This window comes from Camellia sinensis, chromosome 1, assembly GCF_055761805.1.
Source record: "Camellia sinensis isolate YWXY chromosome 1, ASM5576180v1, whole genome shotgun sequence".
Taxonomy (NCBI): Eukaryota; Viridiplantae; Streptophyta; class Magnoliopsida; order Ericales; family Theaceae; genus Camellia; species Camellia sinensis.
In genome coordinates this window covers 189,843,023-189,862,214 of record NC_138961.1, presented here as the reverse complement: position 1 = coordinate 189,862,214, position 19,192 = coordinate 189,843,023, and the positions used below count along the sequence as shown (strand labels likewise).

General features: G+C 33.5%; 1 protein-coding gene and 1 long non-coding RNA gene across 2 annotated transcripts; one reads left to right on the top strand and one right to left on the bottom strand.

Annotated features, from left to right (window-relative positions):
* The first annotated feature begins 774 nt into the window (after window positions 1-774).
* Window positions 775-11,336, top strand: LOC114310411 (isoeugenol synthase 1). The gene is made up of 5 exons (XM_082923494.1): window positions 775-1,158; window positions 1,797-1,931; window positions 2,561-2,789; window positions 7,699-7,902; window positions 10,885-11,336. The coding sequence occupies exons 1-5, from the start codon at window positions 964-966 to the stop codon at window positions 11,082-11,084; spliced, it is 963 nt and encodes a 320-aa protein (XP_082779620.1). The 5' UTR covers window positions 775-963; the 3' UTR covers window positions 11,085-11,336.
* Window positions 4,386-6,216, bottom strand: LOC114310412 (uncharacterized). Its single transcript, XR_003646115.2, has 2 exons — window positions 5,266-6,216; window positions 4,386-4,790 (listed from the first exon to the last, which is right to left on the bottom strand). It is a non-coding gene; the product is annotated as an uncharacterized LOC114310412 (long non-coding RNA).
* Window positions 11,337-19,192: the final 7,856 nt, after the last annotated feature.

Below are 19,192 nucleotides of genomic sequence, written 5' to 3'. Positions count from 1 at the left end.
ACATCATCTTTTTTTTTTTTTTTTTAGGTGAATTACATTAATAGTCTCTATAGTTTGGGACTCTTGTCATTTTGGTCCCTGACTTTTCAATTGTAACACATTTGATCATGAATTTTGAATCTTGTTCCAAATAAGGACAATTAAAAATATTATTGCTTAATTTCAAGGACAAAATCGTTAATTTGATAAAATATAAACTAATTTGATAAAAATAAATGTCAAAAATATTTTTAAATTAAAAAAAATTATTTGTACCCACAAAAGATAAAATTATGCAAAATTAATAAATTTTTTAAACATTTATTTATTTATTTATTATACCAAATTAAATTTTATTATGTGTTTGGATGATAATTATATAATGGGTGGTTGCTAAATTTTAATGTGTAATCGATATATTTAATATATAAAACGTTTTTAGTTTTGAATTTTTTGATTTAATGGATTGATTTAATAATGATATCAAAGTTGTCGCCATATTTGACTTTTGAAAAATTAGAAACTAATTTAATGAAAATAAAAACAATCACTCATTACGTGATTATCATCCAAATACATAATAAAAATTAATTTGGTAAAATAAATAAATAAATAAATGTGTAAAAGATATATTAATTTTACATAATTTTATCTTTAGTGTATAGAAATAATTTTTAAAAATTCAAAAATATTTTTTTGACATTTATTTTTATTAAATTAGTTTATATTTTATCAAATTAACAATTTTGCCCGTGAAATTATGCAATGGTATCTTCAATTGTCCTTATTTGGAACAAGATTCAAAATTTAGGGTCAAATATGTCACAATTAAAAAATTAATGACCAAAATAACAAAAATCTCAAACTATAGGGACCGTTAGTTTAATTTATCCGTTTTTTTAATATAAAAAGGGGCTATGCAGCAAAGATTCGGAAGAAAGAAGTAGGAATTAGAGAAGAGAAGGCATATAACAATAATAACCAATGGGGAGAGAAGAAGGAAAGAGCAAGATATTGATATTTGGGGGAAGTGGTTACCTTGGTAACTACATGTTGAGGGCTAGCCTTTCTATGGGCCATCCAACTTATGCTTACCTTCGCCCAATCAAACCTAATTCTGATCCTTCCAAGCTCCAACTCCATCATCATTTCCAATCCCTTGGAGTCACTCTTTTCCATGTATTATTACTCTCTCTCTCTCTCTCTCTCTCTCTCTCTCTCTCTCTCTCTCTCTCTCTCGGTTTCTCTCTCTTTCTCCATACTTATGTAATGACGATTATGGTTCAGGTGAGAAAAAAAAGAAAAAAAAAAAAAACGACTATTGTCATTTTTCACGGTTAAAATTTTTTTATCCCGAATATGTTTTCATGTCTGCATTCACTCAAAGTTGTTTAAGCATGTAAAAATATTAAAATATGAGAATCTCAAAATATAATCAAATAATTGCAAGTGAGTTAAAATAAGTAGAGGCAGAGTGATGACAATTTTTTCACTTTTAATTTCTTTTCTTTATTCACAAAAACCTTCAATCCAAACCATGCATTAGTGATGATAAATTTATTCGCATACTAACACAGTATATGTGAACAATACAGATTATCTCATTCATTCAAAATTATGAGTTTTATATCCAAAAAGTATACTGTTCCCACCTAAACATATGAGCTCCACAATTTTCAACTAATTAAAATATATGTTTTTCTTCACTCACATTTCATCAAGTGTGTGAATAAAATTGAACTACACGATTATATTGTAATAATAATAGTGCTATATACTATGAATGGTTGTTTAAATTTGCATGTGGAAGGGTGCAGGGGGAACTAGATGATCACGAGAAGCTGGTAGCAGTACTTCGACAGGTTGATGTAGTGATCTCTACACTTGCAGTGCCTCAACATCTTCTACAACTCAAAATTATAGATGCTATCAAAGAGGCTGGCAATATCAAGGTCATTGATTTTCTCTTGTTATATGGATTTTTTTTTTTTTTGACAAATGTGTTTTTTCATCTTATTTCTGCATGAGTTGTTAGATGCACCAGATCTTGTTCGAATCTTACCGCTTACCTGATTATTATAATTTTTGCATGTGTTTTGCTTGTTTACGGAGCAGAGTCCGCCATATGTGAGTGTTGGAATAAGGGCATTTTGGTAATTTTGTACTTGTGATATTTTTTTAAAATCAAATTCTCAATTTTTTATTTTTATTTTTAAGACAAATGTGATAATCAATCTAATTTTTGCATAAATGATCTACCCACAAAGTTTTACAAAGTGAACTTGGATTCAATTCAGTGAAATAGAATAATTTCCATCAAAATATTCATCCTCATATTAATTTGGTTGACTAAAAAATAAGAAAAAATATATTATAAATGAAATTATCAGTTATCATTATGATAGAATGATCATTTTATTTTAAAGTCTAAAAAATTACCATTTTATTCTATTTTTTCTCATTAGGTGAATCAAACTGAATAGAACAGTATAAACTTTTAAAAAATTGATAGTCAAACAATTTATAATGTGGTATGAATTTAATTTTTTTTAATATTGTTTTTGTGCATATGATATAGCAGAGATTTGTCCCATCAGAATTTGGAAATGATGTTGATAGGGTAAGTGGGCTGCCACCCTTCCAAGCACTGCTTGATAACAAGAAGAAGATAAGAAGGGCAACAGAGGCAGCTGGGATACCACATACTTATGTTTCTGCAAACTCATTTGCTGCTTATTTTGTTGATTACTTACTCCATCCTCGTGAAAACCATGATCAAGTTACCATCTATGGCACTGGTGAAGCCAAGGGTAAGTGTTTCTATTACATATTTACATTAATATTGCAGTGAAAAAGTTTAAGAGTACAAAAATTAATATCCTACATTCATGTGAGATGATTGTATTTAGTTAATAAAAAAAATATATTACAACACTAGAAGATCCTTTTAATATTGGCTGGTCTTCTCTACCCAGCGACGGACCGACGCCAAGACGGCCACGGCCATCCGCTCAAATAAAAAATAAATAAATATTAATATATATTACTTTTGAATTTAATACTATTAATAATAAATAATTGTTTAATCAAAGATGGCTCCCCTGCTGTTGCTTTTGTCATTGTCAAATATGCCCCCCACATATTCATTAGATGGCCCAGGTCTCTTCTTTCTATTGGAAAAAAAAAAAAAAAAAGAAGAAGAAGAAGAAGAAGAAGAAGAATCAGCATAGAATAAAAAATAAAATATAATTAAAAATTCAATTCTTTTCCCTGACGTGAAAGAGACCGGAAACAGAAAGAAAAAAAAAAAAAAAAAAATCTAAGATGAATTTTGACTTGCTGCACGGCGTTTTATTGATTAAATGTGTATGATTTTTTTTTTTTTTTTTTTTTTTGAGTCAAATTAACTTGGGAATATAGAAAAAAAAAGTGTTGCTTCTGTCATTAATCTTGTCATTATTACAACTGTGTGATTCATATTCTTTTTTATTATTGTTTTTAATTTGTAATATTTTTATTATATATATATATATTTTCAATGTCATTTGATACAATTGTAATTTTTTAATTTTACATATTAAGAAAAGATCATGAATTATGACGTATGATTTCTATTACTAGGTTTTTTTTTTAAATCATATTTTGAAAAATTTAATTTTATTCAAATTAAGTATTATAAATTCAAAATTAAAATGAATTGAGACTTGTATATAATTTATATGTTGAATCTGAATTCATGTCTTGGCACCCCTGCAAATGAATTTCTGGTTCTGTCTCTATCTTTACTCACTAGGGTTGGACAAATAACTCGAAATCCCATAAACCAAACCAACTTGATTTTTTTGGGTAGGGTTAGTTCAATTTTTTGGATGACCTAAGCCTAATTCTAGCTCTTGGTAGAGGTGGGCGTTAATCGGTTGCAGACATGAAACCTCCAATCGGCCGCCCGTCTGTGAGATTGGCAGATTGGAGAAAATAATCCGCATTCGTCCGTCAATCCAGAGGTTGCAGATTTAGAAAATTGGCAGATGGATACGAATTCGTTTGGCGGTTTAAAATTTACAAAATTCCAATATAATTCAATTGTGCACTTCCTAAAAAACACAACCTGGGCATAATTAAATTGTGCACTGTCAAATATATTACAACAAACATTGTGCATCCAAACAATAGTCACAGAATACAGGTTGAGATTACCTAGAACACGGTCACAGAACACAGGTTGAGAAGGTCTATTTACTGAAAAAACAAAACATCCTATTTACTCAAATGACAGATATATTGTTGGCTTCAAAATCCAATAAAATTTTCAATGGTTCAAACTCAAAATCACATGACAGATATATGACGCATTTCATTGCATTTTGATAAGACAAAATCAACACTATAAATTTAAAAAAAAAAAATAGAAGAAAAAAATGGAAGTTCATTCACTGATTCATTGATGCGAATCAATTCATTACAGAACCAAAAAACTTCATTATCTCTGTGATGTTTAGTCCCCCGTTTTCAACTCCATTACAGAAAACTAAATCAAAACTATTTAGTTCCCAATTTTCAACTCCATTACAGAACTAGAAAAGTTCTAACCAACACCTCACACATAAATATTTGAAATAAATAATTCTTATACCCAGTCAAACTGTATATAAAATATAGAAACCCACCAAACCCCAGAAATCAAAAACCTGTAAATATAATTAAATAGCAAGTGTATATAAAATTTACCTCAGATCCACATCCTGCAATCATCTCTCCTCAGGAAGCCCCAATGGATTCAATAATTCAGTTGTACGTCCTACGCCCAATAACTAAAGAATCGTGGAAATTTAGAGTCAGAGACTGGCACTACCAAAGACGACGACGATGATGACAATAACACCACCAACAACAACAACAACAACAACGAAAAAAAAGGTGAGCAAGAAATACAAAGAAACTCAAAGTGGGTGTTTTGGTAACACCATTGCAAGAAGCTTAGATCGTCAACAACTAAAAGAAAAAAAAGATGGAGACTTCGAAGAAGAGGTTTTTAGAAAGAGAAAAGAAGTTTTTTTTAAGAGAGAGAAAGAGAGATCCTAGATAAGAAATCTTTCCAACAAAAAAAAAAAAAAAGACCTACTTCTGAGACCTGTGTGTGTACTTTAGAACCTGAAGGAGATATAAACCTACTTGGATGTTTGATGAAGAAATAATAATAATCCTATGTAGTTTCATAAATCAAATACAACCCAGAAACAAGAAAAGAGAAGAAGAGAAAGAGAAGAGAAGAGAAGAGAAGAATACCTTCGAATCGAGGCTTCGATTGCTGCTCAACGACACTGTCGCCAATCGCCAATCGTTGCTTGCTACCACTGTTGCCGATTGTTGCTCGTCGCCGTTCAAGTGAGAGAGAGAGAGAGAGAGAGAGAGAGAGAGAGAGAGAGAGTCGTTGAAGGAATAACTAGGGTTACGAAAACATGAAATGAAAAAATGAAGGCGAGATAGAGGGAAAAATGGAGAAAAATATGATGGGCGGGCGGGTCGGGCACGCGGATGGAAGTGGTGGGTTACCCGCGATGGATCCGCGAAATCAAAATATATGGGCTCGTATCCGCCCACCACGTGTCACACATCCATCCAAAACAACACGGGTCGGTCGGGTTTGGCAGGTCGAAGCATCTGCTGCACAACCCTAGCTCTTAGGTACTGTTTTGTTCACTAGAGTACAATGGAATGGAATGATCATTTTATTAAAATATTTATTTTCATGTTTTGTTGAATTCTAAAAAATCAATGACAAAATGAATTACAAATGGAATCATCATTTATCATTTCAAGGGAATGATCATTCCATTTGAGAGTCTAAGGAATGACCATTTCATTCAATTTCATCTCATTCTAGTGAACCAAATAGAGCATTAGTGATAAAGTCAAGGTCAAGGTCAAGGTCAAGGTCAAACTCAAGCAAGTCAACTCAGGCCAGAAGTTTAGGCTTGGGCCGGGCTTGGATAATTCTTTTTACCCTTCGAACTGAGCTTGGTTGTAGCCTTATTGAAGGGCCATGATGGGTTGTGGTAGTGTCAACTAGTGGTGGTGATGGTCAATTAGGTGATATATAGAGAGAGAGAGGCGAGGGGGAGGGGGAGGGGGAGAAAGGTGATGATGGTGGCCCAACGATGAAAGAAAAGATGAGGTGATACTGGAGAGAGTTGTGGTGAGGTAGTGAGAGGGCATGATGGAATGTTGAGATTAGTTGAGGATAGAGAACTTGGTTTGTGTGCTAGATGAAGGAAATGAGGGCAGTATACCAAATTTCTTTTGGTATAAGAGGGTAATTAAGTAATTTTCTTTTTTTTATTAAGTTCATTAGAAGATAAATCTTGAAATATTTATAATTTCTCAAATTAAAGAAAAACGTGTATCCTTAATAAACCTCAATAAGGATGTTCATAAATTGTCCTACACTATAAAACAAGAACAATGACCTAAGAAAAGGAAAAAGAAAACACAAACACGCCCCATAAAATTGACAATTCATACCGTTGGATTTAAACCAAGGGTGTCTAGCACAATAAATAAATGAACAAGTTTATAGAAAATTGACTTTGTGATGAAAGGAATGATTAAAAAAATTACAATAATAAATAATTTGATAAATTTATATTTAAATTAGGAGTTGTTTGGGATGCCCTAAATAAGTGTACTTTTTATATTTTTTGGATTAAAAAATTGAGGAAAAAATATGGATGTTTAAGTTAACTTTTTGACTTTTTATGAAAAAATATGTATTAAAATATTATATAATTAAGTGTATAGGAGAAGACAATTAATTAAGGGTTGTGCTTCAGACCCCTAATGACGTGGCGCACTGGGGTTGGCCGAAAATTAAAAAAAAAAAAAAACAATTTTTTTTGGGCCAATAGGAGCCGACCCCAGCACCCCAGCTGCAGGTCTAAGGCATTTTTGATTAATTAATCCGTACGGTTGGGTAGTGGGTCGGCTGAAAAAGATATAGGAAAATATTACCTACTTTTTGGCCTTTGATTGGACGATGTTGTTCTGCCTGTGGGGGCCTACCACGTGTCCTGTTTTTCTAATCAGAACTGTTCAATGTGTAGAAATCGTCGAGTACTATGTTCTTGTAAAAAAATCATGTTCATTGGATATCTGATCATGTTAGTTTTTTTGTCACATGTTAACTATAACACTATCTATTTTTTATACAAAACTGATTTGATCATGTAGTTAGCGATATCAGATAGAATTGATTTTTTACAAGAATATAGTACTCGACGAGTTCTACACATTCAACGGTTCCGATTAGAAAAATGGAACCCGTGGTGGGCTCGTTTACCATCCAATTTAAGAATATATACATGTAATATATTTTTTTTTCCTTTCACTCCTATGCTTCGATGTCTGTACATAGGCTGCCGTGTGTCGGCTGATTTGTATTTAACATTATATATATTAATTTTTTTATATTTTTTTTGGTGAATAGTGATAATTTTTTGACTTTTTGAGTAATTTTTTGATTTTTTGTCTTTTTTGAGAGTTGCCAAACTTGGCCTAAAAAATCTATTAAAATAAATTATTATTGCTTTTAAAAAAATATTATCATTTTTATTTTATTTTATTTTTGGTAAAAGACTTGTGTCTGCAAATCATTTTTTTTTTTTTTTAAAAAAGAAGGAATTTTATGGGAATTATGTAATGTGTTTGGGATTTGGTGTGCAGCTGTGTTAAATTACGAGGAAGATGTGGCGGCGTACACAATAAAAGCATCCACAGATCCAAGGGCTTGCAATCGAGTCATTTTCTATAGGCCCCACCTTAACATTGTCTCTCAATTGGATTTGCTCTCGTCTTGGGAAAAAAAAACTGGACGTTCTTTCAAAAGGACCTATGTATCAGAGGAATCTATAGTCAAACTTTCCGAAAGTAAGTGCTCTATTTGATAACTTTATTTATTTATTTATTTTTAAATTACAAGTATATTCGGTAAGATTGGTTTAAAATATAAATTGTTTTATATAATTTAAGAAATTATATCATGCTCTTAGAAATTTTTAATTTCATAACATATGATTCCTTTTTATTTACAAATTATTAAGTTAATTAATAATTTTTAATAATGTCAAAAATATATTTTAATTAATAATTTAAATAATTTTATTATTGTACAGGAAAGTAATTAGGAATTTCATTTTTCAGTTAATTCTATTACCTTCTAAAAAAAAAAGTTAATTCTGTTAAATAAAAAATTTTGACAATGAAGTATTTATAATTTTTTAAATTATAAGAGTTAATCTGTATTTTAAGCAAATTTCATATAGTGTATTTGTAATTTAATTATTTTTTTTTTATATTTTTATGAAGTGAAAAAAAGATTGATTAACATGTGATGTGATTTTATATATATATATATCTAAAAGGTTCTCTGCCAAATAGACCCCAAGTCTAATAAATTTGGGAAGGCTAACAAGAGTTCTTGAGATATTGTTAATATTAAAAAAGTAAAAATATTTTAAAATTAGTAAGAAAGTGCCTTGTGGCTTTTATTATCATTATTATTTTGTTATGCTTCAAGAATGTTGGTTAGCAAGATCCTAATACATTTTATAAGCTTCACCAAAAATTACACAAAGTTAAACGCAAATAATTTTATTAAATATATAATCTCATACCATAAGTTATGGTACTAAAAAAATGAGGTCCATAGTATTATTTATTTTCCCTATCCCTACGGGTGAAGATTGCGAGGCCGGCCGGGCCGAGCCGAGATTGCTCAATTAATAATAGATTTTGTGTCTGTCAAAAAATCTCAGTCTAACTATCAAGCCTATATAGTCAATCAAAACCCAGCCTTACTACAAAATATAATTCTCAAACTCGTCCATCAAAGTCTCTATATGTATATGGGTTGTTTTTAAAAAAAATACAAACAAACTAGTTTCTAAACAAATAATTAGGACTAAACAACATATTGGACAACAAAATAAATAATACACATCGCAATCAGTTCATTGAAATGTTTTTAGCAACTCTTAGAAATGATTATGAATTTCAAGTAAATAAAATCTGCAGCAAGTGGTTTGTATATTTTCTAATGTATAATATAAATAAATAATAAAATAAAATAAATATACTAGCGGGCTGAGTTATAGATGTGAATTCCAAGTCTAACCCATTAATTTAATAGATTTAAAATATTGGTCTAACCTGACTTTACGAGTTAAAAATACTATTTTCAAATCTTAAAAAAATAAGATTGAGATGGATAGACTGGCAATACAACGTGTCGATGCCCACCCAATGGGAAATTCTATTTGCACCCAAAAAGTAACTCAGTACGCTCAACTAAAATTTTAAAATTTTAATTACTAGTATGCTCTAATGTAAATTTACTAATAAGGACAACACATATTAAACCTTAAAATAAAATATTATTTTTTTCATGATACATCCTAATCACTAATAGTGTTCTTTATATTCAAGTCTCTTCATTTTCTTTATCAAGTTCAACTTATTTTCTCTTATTCTTCTTCTTCACTTCAAAACTCCAATTCACTTCACAAAAACTCACCATTATCATCAACTTCATTATTTCTTATTGTATTGTTACTTTCAAATAGGAAAAAAATTGAACAAAATCAAATAATGGATGAGAATAATAATCAATTTTTTTTTTTGAAGCAACCTATCAAAGAGAAGGTAAGTATTCACATAAATATCAAAGTACAATTATTGATTTATGTGTTTTTTTTAATGTAAAAATGAATATTCAGTCTGTTTTATGTCAATGTTGTTCAGGCTTTCAGATCCAAACAAATTCACTTTGTTCGAATCTAAAAGTGTGAACAAAACAATCTTGTTCGACGCTAGACAGCCAAACAAGCTGACTATGTTCGGCTTTGTAACTCCGAAAATGGTGACTTTATTATTTGGGTGTACTATAAAATTAAAATATTATATTATTTAAGGATAATTTATGAAAAAATATAGAACGTATTAAGACTAAATTATATATTTAAATAATTTAATAGAGAGTACTAATAAATTAGACATACTAATTCATTTTTTTAGTGTAAATAAAATTCCCCCAACCCTACTATCCCCTAATTCTATCCCTCAAACAAGCATCTTAATGGACTATAATAAGGTAGTCTATAATATTTATATTGTTTAGACAAAAGGGGTTGTTTCATAGTATATAAACCTATTTCTGTTACTATTTCACAGCCCATGTTGTGTATTCAACTACAAGTTACTGTTTGAAAGCCCAAAATGTCACAAAAGCCCAACACATTCTGTTACTGTTTAAATGATATTGATATTAGGGATCAAAGTGTAACAGATCACATGTTTTGTATATTATTACATATTTTGTATACTATTAGTATAATAAACCTTTTTTTATTTAAATTTTCATTTCATTAAACTGTCATTAGCACAATTTTTATTATTAGGATAAATTATATTGATAGTCCCTATATTTAGTCATTGTAATTTCATTTGACTCGGTTTTAACACTGAATTTGTAACTCTTGTCTTAATTTGGTTTAATTGAATAAAATCATTAACTTTTTTTTTTGTGAAAATACACAAATGAATGACATATGTCATATTTTTACAAGCAAAATTATAAATTTGATCAAGTCAGTGATTATTTTAACAATTATCAATTGGACTAAATCAACACAAAATATAAAATGAAATATCAAAATTCAGCCAATTATTACTATAAGAATCAAAATGACAAAAAAGATAATATATAAGGACTAGCAGTGTAATTTACCTTATTACTACTGATTTTTATTATTACTATAAGGATCAAAATGACACAAAAGATAATATATAAGGACTAAAAGTGTAAGTTACCTTATTACTACTGATTTTTATTGGGGTGGTTATTATTTGCAGCTTTACCATATCCAGACAACATACCAGTGGCTATCCTACACAACATATTCATCAAAGGAGATCAGTTGAGCTTTGAGCTAACAGAGGAAGACTTGGAGGCCTCCAAGCTCTATCCAGACTACAAATATACTTCTGTGGATGATCTTCTTGACATTTGTTTGGTTAACCCTCCCAAACCCAAGCTCGCTGCATTTTCCTGATCAACACCGTACTGCAGATATATATTCAATAAGAAGTTCGATGACAAACATAATGTGATATAAAAATATCATAAGTGTAGCATCGTTGCTACTATTTTCCCCATAAATGTTGTGTATTAGTCGCTTTCATCAATTACCCAAATGTATGGAATAAGGTTTAATTATTATAGTGATGAGCACTCTTGCTGTTTGGTGTAGCTGTTAAAACAGATTATAGATTATAACTTAACAGATTATAGATTATGACTTTAATCAGAAGTTGTTAATCTGTTTGGTATAGCTGTTGGATTATAGATTTAAGTTGCTGAGTAGTGTTTGTTAAATAAGCTGTGTGTAGCATTTTTAATTAATTTTTATTTTTTATTATTCACTATTTGTCTACATTTTTCATAAAAAATAATAATAATATTTTATAGTCCATTTGGGTCTCTTTCTATTTTTAAAAAAATAAAAAATAAAAAAATCTAAGAGTATAACCGTGAATTAACATGTCCCCAGCAGAAGGTGATAATCAGAAGTAAGGGGTAAGCAGCTTCTCAGAATCAGCTTTTTTGACTTAAAATAAGTTGTTAGAATCAGAAGCTGTTTAACATAAGTTTAACCAAACAGCCTACAATAACTTTTTAAAAGCTAGAAACCATAAGCTGGCTCAAAAAAGCCCCACCAAACACCCCCTTATATATAAAGGGTAGATTTTTTTCTTCTTCTTTTGCTGAACTTAGATTATTATCCAATGTGCCGGTTTATTGTTATTTATCTTTAGTGATTTTTTTTACTTTTTAAATCCCTAAAATAAATTATGGTTTAAGAAAAAAAATTAGAGATAAAATACTTTTATTGTAAAAAAATATCATTATTATATTTTTAGGGACGAAATTAGACATTTAATGATGAATTATTATCTTTTTTGACCAAATTTTTTTGCTCAGCATTTATTAGCGACATTTTAAAAATTAATCGTTAAAGCCTTTTTTTTTTGTTTAATAACTTGTTAGGACGACCTTTTAGCAATTATCATTGTGACAAAATAATTGCTCTCCAAATATTTATTAAATCAAAATTTTCACTTTTGAGGATAAAAATTTGGTTTTTAAAACCCTTATATATTGTAGTTGGTGCATCTAAATGATGTACAACTAAAATCTAAAAATAAAATAAAAAATTTATTAAAATATTAAAAAAATTCACTAGAGAAAAAAAAAGTGTATTTATTCATAAATTCTTCTTCACTTACTTATGTTTCACCTAGTTTAAATTATTTTTTTATATTTCAATAAGTCCTATAGGTGATATAGTTACAAAAATAACCAGAACAATAATATTCACATTAATAGTGCGAATGTTCCATACTTATAACACCAAATTGCTAAGCATTCAAAAAATATTTGTAAGAATAAAATTGTTCATAAAATATTTTAAATATGAGAATTAGAATTTAGTGAATAAAATGTCCAAATAATAGGACTTATTAGAATACAAGAATATGTTATGGACTAATTGGGATATAAGTACTAGAAAAAAGATTTCCTAATAAATCCCTCTAAAAAAAGGGGCATTTATTTATAAATATCTCTTTACCTACTTATATTTTACTTATTCTAAATTATTTGGGTAAATTACATCGACACCCCCTGAGATTTCTGTTCAATACAAATTCCCCATTAGGTTTGAAAAATTACACTTACCACCTGCCAAATTGAAATGGCACAATTGCCTCTTAGCCTTTATATGTATAAAATAATAAAACAATACTGATATTTTGTTCATGTCATTTCAAGATAAATAACAATTATCTTCTTCGGTTTAAGTCATACAAAAAATTGTTTTTTTTTAATTTTTCATGTTTATTTTTAATGAATTTTTAGTATTTTAATTATTTTTTAATTTTAATTTTCTTGATACATCTAATTTAGATGTGCTTAAGAAGTATAATAATTTGTATTTTTTTTAAATTCACCAAATACAAAAAAAAATATAAAAATACAAAAATTCAGTAATACTATAATAAATGTGAATGACGGTGTTTAGTAATACTGTAATAAATGTAGGTGAATAGACAAGAAAGAAAAATGATGGTAGAAATAAATAAACAAAATTATATTCATATATATAATTTATACAAAAAATATCATAAAAATGTTGTGATAGTGATATTGTTGTAAATATAAATCATGTTTATGCGTGTTTTGTTTTAAAGTGAAAGGTCACCATTAGACTATATCATTGTGTTTGAAAATTTTATATAAAATTTATATTTTTATATTATCACTCAATAAGAATATGTTCAGATAGAGTTTAATGATGAAAAGTTATAAAATGTAGTCATGATGATAAAAAGAAGAAATTGTAGGAAAAATGGCAAAATGGTGATTTAAAAAATTTTAGGGGCATTACATTAGCAATCTATGGGGTAATTTGTAATGAGATTACAAACCTCAGGGAGGGGAATGTAATTTTTCAAACGTGAAGGGGGAATCTGTATTAAATAGAAACTTTAAGAGCTGTTAGTGTAATTTACCTAAATTATTTTCTTATATTCTAACAAATTTTATGGGTGACATAGTTATCAAAATAGCCCTAATAATAATAAGATGAAGAATTATTAATGTTTACATTGATAGTGTGAATGTTTCATAATGTGAATATTCACACTGTCAAATTATTTAGAGCCGTGCTTGGGACCCCCAGTGACGTGGCAGCATGGGGTTGGCGGAAAACATAAAAAAAAAAAAAAGTTTTTTTTTTGGACCAATCACACGCGACCCCCAATACCCCAGTGGGGGTCCGAAGCTTTTTTCATTTATTTATCATGAAACATTTACGCTATCAAATTTATTTATTTATTTTTGTTTTATAAAATTACATATTCAAGTGAGATTTTATTTTATAGATCTTGTTAATTAGGTTTCAAAAATATAAATTTCACCAAAAAAAAAAAATACAACAAAAATTATGAATTTATAAAGTTCAATAAATAACAAGTACAAAATTGTGCACACCAAGTTGCTAATGGTTTAAAAGATATTTGTAATGGTAAAATTATTTATGAAATACTTTAAATATGATAACATTTGATAGATCAAATGTCTAAATAATAAAACTTATTGAAATATAAGAATATCTTATGAACTAATTAGAATATAAGACGAGTTAAAAAGGAAGATGGCGTCGGCCATGGAGGCTATGAAACGCCAGATCAAAGGGAAAGGGGTGGCGACATGAGAGGGCACAAAAGCAACACGTCCCTTTGCCACTCAGAAGATTGTGGTAGGTATACCACGCCATCGCAAGCAGAGAGTAGGAGCCTCAGAACAGGCGACACTCAATCAAGGACTTCTAGGACTCGTTACTCCAGGTCTGAGAGAACGAGAACATTGAGGTCTTACACTAAGGGAAGCACCTATCGGCCCTCATGTACGCACCAGATATCATCCAGGCAAACGGAGTTGCCTAGATTGTCCGACTTACGGACTATGCTTCAAGAAAGGGCATGATAGAAGGAGGATACTAGGGCACGCGACCATTGCAGAGTTTCAGCCCTTGAGCGGTTGGCTCTTCAGACACATGGAAGCGTCGAGGTGGGAATGCCAATACCGCGTCTTGCTTACGAACCAACAGACAAAGCATTAGCAAGGCTGTAGACCTCGCCGTTCGTTCCGGCAATTGAGAGCGCGCCCCTACTTTCAGGCTTCCTTTAGCCTAAATTCACCACGTATGAGGGGAAGACAGACCCTTACATGCACCTTAGCCATTTTCACCAGGTTATGGCAGTATACCGGTGAAACGAGGCTTTGATGTGAATCCTATTCCCATCCAGCCTTGGCGACCTAGGTTTAACTTGGTTCGAAAGGCTACCAGAAGGCAGCATAGCCTCTGGGGCGCAATTGGCAGAAGCATTCGTGACAAGGTTCAGAACAAACACCAAGACGCCAGTAGAGATCGATCAGCTACTCTCCATTGACATGGGCGACAAGGAGACATTGAGATCCTACAACAGTCGTTATTTGGGAGACTTTCAACCAGATAGGAGATTGCCCCACAAATCTCGCCATCGCGCAATACAAAAGAGGTCTTCTAGTCGGAAACAGGCTGAGGGACTCAATTACCATGACGCCCCCCCTCACAATGGAAGCCTTAATGGAGAGGGTACACTAGCACATTCGGGTGGAGGAGGATGGCGCCCGTGCTAAAATAAAGTCTAGTACAACCGCAATACCAGATAAAAAGACTTCGGCAAAAGTCAACGCGGTAGAACGTCCAAGCAGAAACGGGCGAGGCAGGCGGGACAACGGAGAGGACCATGATAAAAGGTGGTTGAGAGTCCACACTACCATTACCACGGTGTTCAAAAAACCGATCTATCGGATTCTTAGTGAGATACGCGATGAACCTTTCGTCAGATGGCCAGCTAAATTAGGAGAGGCACAAAAGGACTATGACGAAAGATCCCGGTGCACATTTCATAAGGAAAAAGGACACCGCACTGAGAATTGCACGCCATTGAGACAGCATCTGGAAGAGTTAGTGGCAGCTGGGTATCTGGACCAGTACATAGAATGAGGGACACAGCTAGCCCCCCAAAACCACGATCACCCAGACAGAACGCCGATCGACACCCCACCTCAAGGCGTGATAAAAGTAATACATGGGGTATTCGAACCTGAGCGGGTATGTGAGCTCAGGGGAATAATCAAGAAGGCTGAGCATTTAAGGGAGGTATTAAGTACGCAGCCTACCATTAAAAAGGGGAGAACAGAGGCCACAAACGTCATGTCTTTTTCAGACAGAGACTTGGCAATGACATATTGCCCTCACAACGATGCACTGGTTGTTACTCTCCACGTCAAGGATTACGACGTCAAGCGAATTTTGATTGACCAACGGAGCCCATGTGAGATAATGTATTACGAAACCTTCAAACAACTGAAACTGGAGGACAAAGACTTGGCACCTGCCATATCTCTCCTGATCGGATTCAACTCAATGCCAGAGTGGCCAATTGGCAAGATAATCCTCCTAGCCAGAGCAGGAAGCATGACGAAACAAGTGGAATTCTGGGTATTGAAAGTCTCTTCCACTTACAACATAATCTTGGGAAGGACATGGCTGCATGTCATGCGATCAGTAGCGTCAACCTACCATCAAGTAATGCGGTTCCCCAACGAAGCCGGAGTAATTGAAGAGTTCTTTGGAGACCAAATTATGTCTAAGCAGTGCTTCGTCACAGTAAATGGCAGCCGAGCTGCCAAAGGGTTTGTTCAGATAGTGGAAGAACTTGAGAGCAATGAATTGTTTGCGGATGTTGGCAAAGCCGCTGAACAGAAGGCAGTGGAAGACTTGGTACAGGTAAGAATAGATGAAAAGGACCCAGAAAAGTTCTTTTTGCTTGGCTCATCTATGTCCAGCACCGAGAGAATAGAGGTCATGGAATTCTTGACCTCCAACATCGAAGTGTTTGCCTGGACGCCGTATGACATGCCTGGCATTGACCCAAACTTCATTTGTCACCAATTGAATGTCCATCCAACTGCAAGACCAATCATACAGCGCACTCGCAGATCAGTACTCCACCACGCCGAGATAGTGGCGGAAGAAATGGGAAACCTTCTAGAGGCAGGAGCTATCAGAGAAGTGCACTATCCCAAGTGGATATCCAATACAGTAGTGGTGCCAAAGAAGAATGGAAAATGGCGTGTCTGCATGGACTACAAAATAATCAACAAGGCGTGCCGAAAAGACAGCTTTCCCCAACCACAGATAGACCAATTAGTAGACCTAACGACAGGACACAATCGCCTTAGCTTTCTTGATACGTACAGAGGTTACCATCAGATCGCTATGAATGAACCAGACCAGGAGGTCACATCCTTTACAATGCCAAGATGACTGTATTGCTACAAGGTCATGCCCTTTGGCCTAAAAAACACAGGGGCAACATTCCAGCGGATGGTTACCAAGATGTTCGAACCATTGTTAGGCAGAACAATGGAGGCTTACATCGATGATATGGTAGTCAAAAGCAAGGATGGGAATGACCATCTCAGGGACCTAGGTGAGATGTTTCAGATCCTAAAGAAGCACAAGTTGCGCCTTAATGCATCTAAGTGTGCGTTCGGCGTAGGATCAGGCAAATTCCTAAGCTTCCTGGTGACCAACCGAGGTATAGAGGCAGACCCTTCTCAGATCAAAACAATTCAGGATCTAGAGAGGCCCAACTCAGTAAAAGAAGTACAGCATCCCACCGGTATGGCAGCCGCACTAAACCGGTTCATAAGTCGGTCGTCAGACAGATGTCGACCATTTTTTTAAGCATTAAAAGCCAAATTTAAGTGGGATGAAGAATGTGACCGCGCCCTAGAAAGTTTGAAAGAATACATGTCTTCTCCACCATTGCTAGTGACCCCAATACCTGAAGAAGAACTATTTTTGTACTTGGCAATTTCACAGCACGCAATTAGCGCAGTGTTGGTCCGAGTAGAAGGAATCCAACATCTGCCCATCTTTTATGTCAGCAAGACATTGTTGGGCGCAGAAACCAACTTACCATTGGAAAAACTGGCCTTAGGCTTGATGATGGCCTCAAGGAAGTTGTCATATTACTTTCACGCCCACACTATAATCGTCCTCACAGCTTTTCCATTAAAAGCTTTGTTTGAGAGGGCGAACTTTTCTAGACGAATCTTGAAGTGGGCAGTAGAGTTGGGACAATTTGATATCAAGTTTCAACCCAGAACCGCGATAAAAGCCCAAGCTTTGGCAGACTTTGTCGCAGAATTCACACCAGGAAATCATCACATCTGCCCAATTGATTTAACTGGTACAACCGAAATGGGGATGGAAAGTATTGCCGGAATAGCGCAACCCCTGATACAAGATACCCAGTCACACCCCAGGACAGATCAGAGTAATGACGAGCTAGAAGAGGCGAACCATGCTACACCAGGCGAAGACTCATCAGCAAACAAAAACTTAGCACAATCAGATAGTAAGGGGCAAACGGCAAGCGTGGACTTGGAAGAAAATACAAGCACCACTTGTGACCCCAAGACATCATCCAATCCCTCTACTTGCTGGAAGCTGTTCGTTGGAGAGATGTGGAAGCTCTTCGTGGATGGAGCGTCTAATAGGCACGGTGCAGGACTCGGCATAGTCCTCATCTTACCAGATAGCCTAGTAGTGGAACAGACAGTTAACCTTGGCTTCTTAGCATCAAACAATGAAGTGGAGTATGAAGCGCTTCTGGCAGGACTAAAATCAACACTCTACATGAAGGCTACCGAGCTAATGGTTTACAGTGACTCACAACTAGTGGTAAACCAAATTTCAGGTGACTACGAAGCAAAAGATGAAAGGATGGCTAAGTACCAAGAGTTAGTCAGAAAAGAGATCATGAAATTCGAAGTAGTGCGGATAGAGTAGATTGGCAGAGAAGACAGCAGCAGAGCAGACGAACTAGCAGGTTTTGCTTCGATAGCAGATACATCCATCCCACATCCGTTGCTAATTGACTACCTACCAAAGCCAAGCATTTAAGAACCCGAAGTAGAAGAGGTATGTTGCACCGAATTAGGCCCTTCATGGATGGATCCCATTATAATGTTTTTAAAAGACGACATCTTACCCGAAGAAAAGAAAAAAGCCAACAAGATTAGAGCAAAGTCGCAACGATTTTGGCTCTCCCCATCAATGGCCTTGTACAAAAAATCCTTCACAGGACCTTACTTGAAATGCGTCCATCCCAGCAAGGTTGAGGCATTCTTGTTCGAGATACACGAAGGCGTATGCGGAAACCATTGGCTTACAGAGCAATTTCGCAGGGATATTAGTGGCCTTAAATGCAAGCAGATTCAGAGAAGTGTGTCAAGAAGTGCGAGAAATGTCAGAAGTTCGCACACCAAATATATCAGCCAGCCAGAGAGCTTCTACCTTTAACTAGCCCATGGCCCTTCGCAATGTGGGGCTTGGACATAGTAGGACCACTTCCAATAGCACCCGGCAATAGAAAGTTCTTCCTTGCAGCAACAGACTACTTCACAAAGTGGGTGGAAGCAGAAACACTAGCATTAATAAAGGAGAAAGATATGAAGAAGTTCGTCTGGCAGAATATC

Bases quoted from the DNA above. Each gene is read 5' to 3' on its own strand.
- LOC114310411 (XM_082923494.1), top strand. From the start codon at position 964: ATGGGGAGAGAAGAAGGAAAGAGCAAGATATTGATATTTGGGGGAAGT. The intron at 1,159-1,796 runs GTATTATTACTC...GGAAGGGTGCAG, and splicing joins TTGGAGTCACTCTTTTCCAT to GGGGAACTAGATGATCACGA. The intron at 7,903-10,884 runs GTAAGTGCTCTA...TATTATTTGCAG, and splicing joins TATAGTCAAACTTTCCGAAA to CTTTACCATATCCAGACAAC.